This window comes from Pollachius pollachius, assembly GCF_949987615.1.
Source record: "Pollachius pollachius genome assembly, chromosome: 4".
NCBI lineage: Eukaryota > Metazoa > Chordata > Actinopteri > Gadiformes > Gadidae > Pollachius > Pollachius pollachius.
In genome coordinates, this window is record NC_136937.1 from 7659030 (window position 1) to 7671529 (window position 12500).

A 12500-nucleotide genomic window follows, 5' to 3' on the forward strand; every position below is an offset into this window, starting at 1 on the left:
TTTCAAACCACATATCCGATAATGGAGAGACACGTTGACTGTGTCTATGAGAACCCCAATCACTGACATTCATGACCGTTGTTAGTAGTATCACGTGGCGATAGACAACATTCCGTGGACCCATGGTGGAGACGATGACGATGCAAGGACGAAACAATGCTAGGAAAAGGAATGGAACTTTTAACTTAAATCTATTATATTTGAAGGCTATACGTCGAAGGCTACCAAAACATTGTCATTCTATTCTTCAGAATCACACTTTTAAAATAATACTGCTCTGGTTCTTGCTCAGGAACCGTCTGTATAATTTGTATTTCTCCTATTATGCTCACTGTGAGAAATAATTTCAGTTAATCAAAGGTGTAATCATTCAGATAACAATGTGTTAATATTGCTGAAACCTATCCTGAAGGGCTGGCCAGCCACTTAATGATGCCTTTGTGGGGCAAATTAATTAAACTACAATTAATTCATTTGAATTTGACATCACAAATCAAACAAACATAATACATACTGTACAGGATTTGCCACATGCACTGTGTAATAGACTGATAATTTATGAGGGTAGAGAACCTAGAGATATCTCGCAGAGCATAGCATCCCAGCATATTAGCATAGTAGCTCATGAAATTTGCAAAGAAGCGCAGGAAGTTAGCATTGTGAGCTGCAATAGCAGAGAACTTAATTTAGAGAGTCCCTCGAGGGAAATTATTATATTAAAAAAAAACTTCTCTCCTGATGGAGAAGCACATAATGTTGCTTTGAGGAGCTAATCCCAAAGATGTGGGCTTTTTTTACAGTGTTTATAACGACTTGAATGAGATTGCCCCCATCACCATTTAGAAGATTAACAGTAGCGTTTATCACTGCTTTTGTGGTGTATAGCCGTCAATGGCATTGGTTGTTTAGACGCACAATAAAAAGGAGAATTGCAACGTTATTAAGGTCATAATTCAAAGACGCTAGGATACATGAACGCGGCCAACTGGCCTAACGAACACAGCGCCTGGCAAGTCAACTCCCTCACGCATTCACGGCAAGTTCAATTAAAAATGTAATCATCATATGCAAATTGTGATTGGGTACATACATAGTGTATGTTAAATCCTCTGTGCCTTAGCGTTGTACATGTGTGCCTCACAGCTTAATTTCCATAAACTGCTCAAGGTTTTTTTTTTAAGTGGTCTTTCTCTAAATAACTGTTCAGGACGATAAAGGAATCAAGTTCAAACTATAAAAGTCTATCCCCGCTCTGTTATGTCTACGTTTTTCCAACGCAAACTGCAGCTTAAATTATTTTCCTTTTACAATCAACTCACCTTAAGCATCATTTCGCATTACATCTAACTTTGGAGAGGTGTGTGTATGTGTTTGTACGTGTATGTGTGTGCATGTGCGTTAATGTTTGTTTGGGGGGCAGGTTGAGCTCCCATCAGGGTAGTAATCAGGTGGGTCAGTGACAGGTGTTGTCAATGAACTAATCACCTGGAAGGCAGAGGGAGGAAGGAAAGAACCCAGCCGAACGACTTTTGGATAGCCAGACTTTAGGTTTACATTATGCTTTTCTGTTTCTTAACAAATGTGTCGGATTAACTCCTTAACAACGACCCTGTGGCCCTGCCTAACAGTAAGGACTGGAATAACATCCACTGAATCTGCCCGACGGAGACGCCATCAAACAAGGTGATTATAGGAAAAGCAATTAGCGAGGCCGACATATTGTCTTAATTCAGTAATTCGCCAAGTCCCTAGACCTCCGACGGAGTCGCAGTTCAATTGAAGGAACAGAACAGTCTTCAGGGAGTTCTCTGATGTCTTCCTCAGAACTTAGTAAGTGGGTAATAGCTTACCGCGGCGCTGTGGCTAGCCTTCTCTTGAAAGGACTTGAAAGGGATACACACATAAACATACACAAACACCGCCATCTCAACCTCATTAAGAAAGGGGCGGAGGTCAATTGTTGGTGTGTGTGTGTGTGTGTGTGTGTGTGTGTGTGTGTGTGTGTGTCTGGGCCGGATCAGCAGCACAAAAAATACCTTCCGATTTAGGCAGTCAGTATAAAAATCGCCTCAATTCCCATCTTCTAATGTATGTGACACTACGGTCTCAACAGTGGAGCACTCAGACATGTGTGGCAGAAGCAGGTCTGCGCAGGGCTGGAGTTCCCGAGACGTGGGGAGGGCGACGCGTGGCTCTGGCTGTAGGCGACAGAGGGAGGGGGATTTGATGATGGGGAGGTGGCCGAGCGCAACGCTTTTACTGTGAAGTGCTTCTCTCTGGGGAACGGGGCTGCTAGCCCGGAGGCTGCAGCCACTCTTGCATGGATGCCCGGTTGCTGCTCTTAAGGCTTAGTTATGGTTCAATGACAACGCAACGCAAGGGGGTTTAGGAAGCCATTATGTCCTTGCGGACCCTCCTTTCATCCAACACAAGGGCCTGACGTGCGCCTCCCAAAAAGTTGAACCTTGCGTGGAGCGAAGCAGCAGGAAGGGCAGTGATTGGGTCGGCTTAGCTCAGGAGGTAGAGCAGTTGTCTTGTAACAGAAAGGTTGCTAGTTCGATCCCCAGCTCCTCCTAGCTGAGTGTTGATGTGTCCCTGAGCAAGACATTTAACCCTAACTGCTCCTGACGAGCTGGCTGTCGCCTTGCATGGTTGACTCTGCTGTCGGTGTGTCAATGTGTGTATTAACCGATGTAAGTCGCTTTGGATAAAAGCGTCTGCCAAATGCCCTAATTGTAATTGATTGGTCCGCTAACGTAAACCCGACGTGCCCCGACGACTGCGTTGAAGCAACTGCATGGTCGTTCCGTTTGCGTCAACGTGGAACCATAACAAAGCCTTTAGACTGTTCTGGAGCCTGCAGCCACTCTAGCTTGGACATGCATCTTGTTGCTGTTAGGCTGTAGGTCAGGTAGGCTGGGCGACGGGACGGGTTGTTGGTTCGATTTCTAGGAGGATTAACGAAAGTTCTTGTCCACAAATCGGGGATTCTAGAATCAACCACAAGCTCTATTTCCTCATTTAGATCATAATGACATGTATTTGATAAATAAAGTAATCCACGTCACATGAATAAATGATGGGGATGTCAAGGAACATATAGTGTGACCAACAATCCTGCAGGATAGTGTGGACTAGAGGGTAGGGGTTATGACCCCCAGTTGATCCAACCCCACATGTGTATCTAACATTATGCCTTAAGCTCCTCATTAATTGCATGTATCTAAATCACTTTGGATCAAAGAAAGTGTCTGCTCAATAAATTAAAGTAGAATCTCCTCACAAGCTTATTGGCTTCTGCTACAAAAACAGTAACGGCACTCAGTAGCAGGCACTAAACTGCCTGACGCAATGACCATATTCATTTTATAATATAAATGTTTCATCAAATCGACAACCCTGAAAATGAATATTCCATTGAAGTGGTTTCGGATAATGGTTTATCCCTCTGTGAACACTGAACTGAGAGATCAAATAAAAAATGGTTGTCATATGGACTTGAGAAAAAGATGTCCTAACCTTGCCTTGGGGGATTTATTGACTAAAATCACAACAGTTCACAGGAAACGGGAAAATAGCAAGGCTTGGACCCAACAATGCTACCTCGAAATAGAAAATTGATAAAAGGTAATGTTCAGGGTAAAGTGCATCTAATAATAAATTGTATCGACCGTTCAGATTTTCTCCACTGTTTTCCATTTAGACACAAACACCAGCAAGTTGTTTGACCTAGTATTGACCCGATCGATTGAATCACATCGTGGCAAAATATAATTACTAATGTTTTGATTCAATACAATGCGTCATTTCAATACAACATAACCATTATAACACAAACAAATTATATTTGGGAGGGGGTTCATTGTTTTAACATCATATTGATCAATCAAGGGTTTGAGTTGCAAAGGCAAATATGCATTTTTCTTGCCAACAGCCAAGTGCAATACATGCCTGCTTTTTTTCCAGAGTGACATATCCAGAGTTATCTCTATCCCTGACTGTTCAAAATGCAGTCACCTGTCCACAGATCAAATATGTGTCAGACTGAGTGGTTTTTCAAATCTGATTCCATGTCAAGTATGCTGTTCACATTACTCGCTTCACAGAACCTTCCATGCACAGCACATGTGTTGACTCATCACATGACCACACCCATTCCCTCATTCCACCAATCAACACATCCATTCCACCAATTGTTCGCACCTGTCTGTTTCAAATGGTGGCCACCCACTCCTTTATTCAAACCCTGGTTCCCTACCCCCCCGTCCCAGCCTTGAGTTTAACTTCCGCTCCAGGGGCCGCAGGTGCACCTCAGTCAGTGCCTAGTCACAGTTGGCCTTCCTTCCATTCTTTATCTTTTTTCCCGCTTGCCCTTGGTCTTTATGTCTCACAGCTTGTGTACCTGTGCTATATTTTTGTTCAATGACAAAAGAAAGAAACTCTCCCCTGGCTTCCTCCTGTGTGTCATTACGTCACCTGAGACCGTCAGGCTTCTTCCTGGGGGGGGGGAGTCCACACCTGCACAGTCGTTCACGAGGTCACGCGTCGCTGAGCTATTACGTCTGGGGTGTCGATGGCGTCCGTAGCGTGAGTCGGCGCCGCATTGGGGCTGTAAAGTAGAACCGTCACGCTTGCCTGTCTCCTAATATAGGGGAGCATTGCTCGGTATGCGTGTTGTGACCAGAAAACACACCGTGTGCAACATCATGTCCCCTTTCTGCAATCACATCTCAGCCCTGACAATTTCTGACCGGGGATGTCATTGCTCTTGGAAACTGAGAAAAACTGTTGCATATTACATTACAAAATGGAAGACTCTTGAGTGTTTCCTCTTTAAGATGAGTAATGAATGCATGTAATGCACAAGGAATAAATGGGGCCGGATGGTCTAGTGGTTAGGATGTCCCTCCAAGCCAAAACGTTGTGGGTTTGAGCCCCAATGTCCCCAGGTGCCTATAAGTCCTTCCGGCGCATTTCTTTAGGTTAATAGGATGTGGTGTGTGTTATTAGAGCAGTGCTTTAATTCCCCGGCAAGTGTTAATTCAAATTTGGTTGGAACAGTTTAAGAAGATGAAGGTATTTAACAACAGCCTTTCATTAGCGGTCAACACCTCTGCCTACCTACGCGTTGTGAACAAACTGTGTTTAATTAGCCCTTCTGTTTATCGGTACAGTGCAGCATGTACATTAAGCTATCAATCACCATGCTACTAATCCATACCCTGATGCTATAGCATAGGGCTGACTCTCTCTCTCTGGGTCTCTGTGGAAGTCCCGAACTTGGAACACCAACCGCTAGCAGCTAGGCTAAATAAGGGAAGCTGCTCCAATTGGAAATGATGGCGTTCTTACTAGTTCAGAAGGTAAACATTGTGCTACAATGTTTACCTTCAGCGCAAAGCCATCACATCCTGTTTTGGTTGCTTTATAGTGTTAAGCAGGACTGATTGGTAAACCGAGCGGGATTACAGTATATCCTATTACTTTATATAATTTGTGTTTAAATCGATGGTGAGCCATCCTTTTACATCTAAACAGAGTGGGTGTTGGGGGCTTTTTAGCTTTTTGGGGAGGTGAATTACAGTAAGCCACAGTGAATTGCTGTGTTTACCACAATGTTAACACATGTCAGTTGATTCTGCTCATTTCCCTTTGTGTTGTGTTGAGTAAAAAAATGTGCGGGAACAAGACACCTACTCAACTGGCAGTAGAAAAAGCGACAGTGATGGAATGAACGGCATCAAACACAAACACACGCAGCTCTGCGCCCCCGCAATGCAAACACAGGACGGCATTGCAAACGTGTTTGTGTGTGTGTGTGTGTGTGTGTGTGTGTGTGTGTGTGTGTGTGTGTGTGTGTGTGTGTGTGTGTGTGTGTGCGCGCGTGCGTGTGCGTGTGCGTGCGTGTGTGTGTGTGTGCGTGCGTGCGTGTGTGTGATTAAAGACATTTTGATTACATGTTTTGAATCAATTAGCTGACACACAAATGCAATGTAAACATGAAATTCCTCAACACAGCATGAGGGGAGAACCTCACTTGTCACCAACGTATGACTTTCACTCGGGAACTCGATTGTAAGACTCTGTACTCATTAAATGCCACCTGAAGCCTTTTTATTTTGGCATGACTATGAATGCACCACAAGTGGGCTGAGAGAGTGGTTGGCTTTGAAAAGAGCTGCTTTAACATCGTCTGTACACATAGGACATGCGAGTGCCAGCGTATTGACACCGCATCTCTACATCATTGGTGTTGCATCAGTCCTCCCCGATGATGACTCAAATACCTGACTGTGTCCCAACACATTTAGCACCTGCTCCGCCATAAGGAACTAAGGCAAATGTAGCGTCTTATCCTTCAGAGCCGGCTCTGAGCAGTAGCTGGAAGCCAGCGCTTTAAGGAAGACTGGACGATTTAAGTCTCCATGGTAGAGCAGATGGTTAATAAGACTATTCCCCAGTAAACATTCAGTCTTACAGTCTTTCATTTTTATATGGATCTTCCTAAAAGGTTTAAAGAGAACGTTTGACGTGTGCATATATACCGGTCACTAGGAAGAGACGTTCTTAGCCTGTCTAGCTTGCAGGGTTTGATTTGAATACCAAAAAGTGTCCTTATATGGGGGGACGCATCGTTTTTTTACTTTAAGAAGAAAAGCACCCATGATTAATAATGTTGAAGGCTTTGAACGCATCAAGGAAACGCATAAATATTGTGGTTTTATATCTTCCATACTTATTTCGAAAATTCCTTCAGTGCATTATTACAGAAATCTGTGCCGTGTTTATGTTTTAAATCAAAGTGATTGTCCGTGGTTGTTCTGTATTCTTGAAGCCTCTCCAAGAGGATTCTTTCTCATACTTTGGAAAATATGCTAGTCAGGGCACTTGGTCTCTCGTTCTCTATATTGTTTTATCTTTGACAAATGGGCCTCTATTCCATGAATTAATACTCCAGAAAAAACACACAGCATGAACCACTGAGAACCAATGGCTATTAAACATATTCTGTTATTTGATCAAGGCCACATGCTTTGTTCAATGGCAGTTACTCAAGGCAGAGCACAATTCATAAGGAATCATAACCACGCCAACATTACATTAATCACTCAGTCTTAACACACCTAATGTTTACTCCACAGTCCAGCAATATTTGTAGACCCAATAAATCAATGAATAAATAAATACCCATCAATACTAGATGGCAGTAGCCTCTTACTGTTATTGATAACCTTAGCTTCTTACCAGAATTCAAGCACATTATTCGGCTGAAGCTTTTTGTCCATGAGGTTTGCCCTCATGGCCTGCTCATTTCTTTCAATAGAGCGTACATCATATTTAAATCTAGCATTTGCGTGTTTTTTGTGTTCACACACAAAGCAGAGCTTTTCCTGGTAAAACCCAGTTTTTAAAAAGCTTTTTTCTGCCCCTAAATGGGAGCTCATACACATATTCATCCCATCCTGGCCTGAGGTTATGTTATTTAGACCTTCTACTGGCAGAATGATTTACCGCCGTCTTTTAAACGAATTCAACATTTTATCATCCATTAGACATAGGTCATTACTCTGGTTCTGCTTTTAACACTGAATGTGAGCGTATGGAATAGCATCAAGTGGTAGATCAATATTACTCTGGCTTTTATCAGTCGAGGAATTGTCATGCGAGAAGTCAATCCTCTATTAACCTTGACCCACCTAGTGTCCATCTTTGTTCATGGTTAAAACAACTGATGAACTCTCCACATTTAATATCATGGAGACAGGTATATGATCTGTTGTGGGCGGACCTTACAGTATCTCAACACTGTAATCGATCATGACCAACTGCAGTGTATGTATACAGTGATCCAGCCATGTTGTTGTACGCCATGCTCCATCGGTATGTGTGGATCCTTCTGCTGGCACCAGCACTTTGTTGGGTAGAACCAGATAGCTAGCTTGTCCAAATTGGATTAAGTGTTAACCAAACAGGGAGTTATCATCGGAAATATCAGCGTTCGCATTACCAAAAACAAATAGACATCGGTTGTCTTAAATAAATTAACATATAAAGACATGCCCGTTAAGAAATTCATTCTAATTTCAGTAATACTCGTAAGGAGTATAAACAAATTGTGAACGCATTGCTATGCACCAGTCCACCTCCAGCCTAATCAACGATCAGTGGATCATGTTTCTTATGCCAGCAATGGCCTCCCCACCTACAGGTATTCTGCTATGCACTATTCCCATGCTGAGATCTGTTGTGGACGCCCCTGCCCTGTGGCAATCACTATTAACAGAATCGAGTTAATCTGCGTCTCGTTTAGCTAATAGAGTCCCTTGTACACGCAGAATATACGCGTTCCCTCAAAGCTTGTCAATACTGATTTCACATTTTGTATCAAGCGCTCTTTCCCCTAGCGCTATAAGCCAATACGCAATAAGCCACTCAATTATCTGAGTAGCTATATGTGACAGATCTAATAGCCTTCAGTCAAGATCACATCTATATTGCAGCCCAGATAATCTCCGCCTCAGGCACACACACCCATTCCTATTGTCAATACTTAGCCTTATCAGGTGGTAAAAACGTCCTGGGAGTTTGTCTTGTACTTTGTTCACGACGCTGACCAAATGGAGCCTGACGCTGTTAATTAAACAGTGTCGGGGTCCATTTGGTTCATATCAGGGGACGGCAGGACGCGGGGGAGGGCATACTGCTGAACGTTAGGTGGGATGTACATCTTATCCGGCCCAGATCAGTTAATGACCCTGGACCAAAGTGTGTTATCCAGAGCAGCGTAGCCTGGTACGACCAAGTGTTTATGTGTGTGTGTGTGTGTGTGTGTGTGTGTGTGTGTGTGGGGAGAGCCCAGTCTCAACCAGCCTTCTGCTCTGTGTGAGCCGGGAGGGCAGAGGGAGAGTGGCTCCACATACCTCTTTAATGAGAGGAAACGCAGCAATCATCTATTCAGCCTTATTGCAGACTTTCATCCAAGGGGACATACCGCGATTGTCTTTGTGAATTTGCAAGGTAGCAGTTAGGGAGTCTCAATCAAAATGCTCTACAGGTAGCCCGTGGAAATTGGGAATCGAACCCAGGACCTCTTCAGATAGGAGTCAAACGCCACCATGCACGCAGGTGTGTAAGTGTGTGTGTATCTCACCAGCATCACACACTTTTGCCTTCGCACAACTGCGTGCACGGTGGCGTTTGCCCCCCACCTGAAAGGCCCTGGGTTTGACGCCAAGGATACACACATGCAACAGACATGGTGGGCCAAGGCTGAGGTAACGGTACGAGAGCAAAGTGATCTGTGTCTTTGTATTTTCCTTATTCCTGTCGAGGCCCCTTTCATCCCACGCTGCCAGAGTTTAATCTGCAACAATTGATTTCACAATTTCCGCTGTCTCTGAGGAGACAAAAGATCCACGCTGAATCTGTTGTTTTATCCCCCCCCCCAACCCCCAACCACGCTGCATATGAGTCATTTTGCAAAAGGTGTTCGTTTATTTTTTTTGTCTTTAACAGTCGACACTCTCCAAACAGTGGGAAATGGAAATAAAGAAATAAAACGGCAAGCCGCTGGCTGCTCCGTTAGACACAGACACATGCTTCGGGAAGATGATCTTTTGAAGTCATTTCTTTTTTGTTACCAGAGGAAGGAAAAAATAATTGCTCTCAGTCTTAAAGCCTGAGCGCATTCGCTGAGGCTTGTGAAAGTGGTAATTATTAAAACACTAACGCACTCGCCGCATCCTCGGACCGCCTATCCGGCGTTCCTCGGAGATGGACTGGCGTAGGCAGGAAAACCGAAACGTTGGAATCGCTTGACGAGTGGATGAAAAATATGGGGTTGTTCTGTTATTCTATTATTAGTTCGCAGTGCTTCTGTAGGTGTGCCATTCGGGGCCCCTCACCACTGTAAAGAAAAATCTCCTCTCTTTCCACCTTTTGATGTTGATTCACAGTTTGTTCTAAAAACACTTCCCATGCCATGATTTCCTGTCTGCCAGTACGGGAAGGTTTGGCGTGTTTCAGTTTTGTTTTGTGAACGATAAAAGATGTGTTTGGTGCTGGACGTCCAGGCCACTTTCCCCTGTGGCCGGGTCTAATAGCTTCAACCACCGCTTCCGCTCGCTGCCATATCCTCCACTTTGAAGATTGACTCCATTCAAATACACACAAATAACTGATTTCATTCAAAGATTTTGGAGAGGAACAGTGCACTTTCAGTTATAGAGTATGCCTCTTTCTATGAAACATGAAATGGTCATAGAAAGAGGAATGCATGTAAATAAGTGTGTGTGCGTGGGTATGTGTTTTAACAATGAACAGCTATGTCATCCTTTATCAGCCATGTGATTGAGTGTGTATAAGGATGTTTTCGTGTATGTGTGTGTATTTATATGTATATATACATGTGTGTGAGCGTTTATGAGAATGCCTGTTGGTGTGTCTGTGTGTGTGTGTGTGTGTGTATTGTGTTGACATGTGCGTGTGCACGTGCACATGTTATCACTGCAAAGCAATGGATCAATCATGCATCAGCTGCGTGCGTGTGCGTGTGTTTGGCTTTAAAACACCCCCCCCCCCCCCCCCCATCGAGAACCCATCCGTCCCCCTCCTGCGTCTCCTCACCTGCACAGGGCGTCGGACCTGCAGGTGCGCCGCAGCTCGGTACAGGTGGGCTTGTGCCTCTCCTGGTGGGAGCAGGCCGGGACGATGGTCTGTCTGCGGCGCTCGGCGCAGGCCTGGTCCCGGCAGGAGCAGAACAGCAGGGGGTAGCTGAACTCCCAGGACACGCGCTCCAAGAACTGCCGCAGGGCCTGGGTGGAGAGGGGGGAACGCAAAGGGGAGAGGGGAGGGGACGTAGCGTTAGCATGCCGTCGTCATCGTCATCATGTTGTCTTCGTCGTCGTCGGCACGTCTTCTTCATCATCATCATCCTCATCCTCATCCTCCTCCTCCCTCCTCTGAAACAGCATTACCAGCGTTGACGTCGTCGGCATTGGCATTAAAGGTGACCTAATATGCCATCAGGTGTGAGCGTGACATCCGAAGTGGGCGTGTCCCCCTACATGTATGACGGGGTGGATGAGCAACGTTTGCTGCAGTCCACTGGGTCGGCTGGTCGGCTGATCCATCCAGCGTACATCTAGGTGGACACTCACTCATTACCTCCGTCGTCTCTTCTTCTGCATTCGTCGCCCCAACCACAGGTATCGTCACCGCAGTCGAAACCCGTGATCTCACCCCCTCAAACTCACCTTCTGACATCGCTTCCGACTGCAAGGCTCCTGATTGGCCAAGGCGAGCTGTGGGGGTGTGGCCTTGGTGCAGATGGCGATGTAGGCGGAGCGCTGGCGCTTGCACGTGTCGTTGAGGTTGCACGCCTTGGCGGCGTCCAGACACGGGTTGCAGGGCTGTGCCGCGTCGGCGCACGGCCCCGCCCTCGCCAACGAGGAGTCTGAAGGGACACAAACGGTCTGTTGCGGTCAACGTCGACTGGGTCTTTGGAGCCGTTAATTACAGAGGAGGTCTCGGAGGGGGATTCACGTTACACCAGCCCCATCTCACCCCAAAGGCTTAGCTATGGTTGGACGTCGACGCAACGCAAGGGGCTTTACGGACCTATTACATCCCTGCGGACCGTCCTTGCGTCCGCCGCAAGGGCCTGACGTGAATCTCCCAAGGGCCGTGATTGCAGCAGCAAGGGCCGTGATTGCAGCAGCAAGGGCTGTGATTGGTCCGCTCACTATAACCCGACGCAGAACCAAAACAGGTTCACGACTGCGTCGAAGCGTCTGCGATGTCATTGCGTTGCGTCGACGTGGAACCATCACTGAGCCTTAAGCCCTTGAAGGCAAAGGGAAAAAATCAAAGGGAAAGAACCATGGGAAGGAACACAGCAGAAGGTTCTCTGGTTAGAAGTGCAATAGCAGCCAGATGGGCAGACATACTGTGTAACGGTAGCAACAAATTCCAGCAGAAATAAAATATATAAATCCTATTCTAGTTCGCTGACTTGTTGCCTGAATGTGAATATGTCAGAGGGGAAATGGAATGGCACGCAGAAGTGTTCAACTACAGGTCAAGGGGAGGTAAAAGTGGTTCATCCAGAACATGCGTGTGTGTGTGTATTGTGTGGTAGTGCGTCCATTGTGTGTAGGCCTTCACGCAGTGCGTTGGACCACGGTCTCTCTCGGGCTACGGGCTGTCACACTGTGTGTATATGGAGATTGTGTATGTGCTGATGGACTACAGATAATAATGATGAAAAAAACAAGACAGGATAAAAGAGAGAGAGAGGGAGAGAGAGAGAGAGAGAGAGAGAGGGGGGGGGAGAGAGAGAGAGAGAGAGAGGGGAGAGAGAGAGAGAGAGAGAGAGAGAGGGAGCGAGAGAGAGAGAGAGAGAGTGCCCATTTTACGTTGTGATTTGTTCCCGTCCTTTAGAGACGATATGGACTGTGGATAAGGCTGGAGGTCGGCCGGTATGTTGTGTTTTATAGTTG

At 45.6% G+C, this 12500-nt stretch overlaps 1 protein-coding gene across 1 annotated transcript in view; it reads right to left on the bottom strand.

The window, feature by feature from the left end:
* Positions 1-12500, bottom strand: part of gfra2b (GDNF family receptor alpha 2b) — a gene marked incomplete at both ends in the record, with an annotated part of 78267 nt that overhangs the window by 11614 nt on the left and 54153 nt on the right. The window contains 2 exons of the mRNA XM_079735651.1: positions 10627-10814; positions 11256-11455. Coding sequence (XP_079591777.1) covers positions 10627-10814; positions 11256-11455 — 388 coding nt within the window. The remainder of the gene's footprint in view (positions 1-10626; positions 10815-11255; positions 11456-12500) is intronic.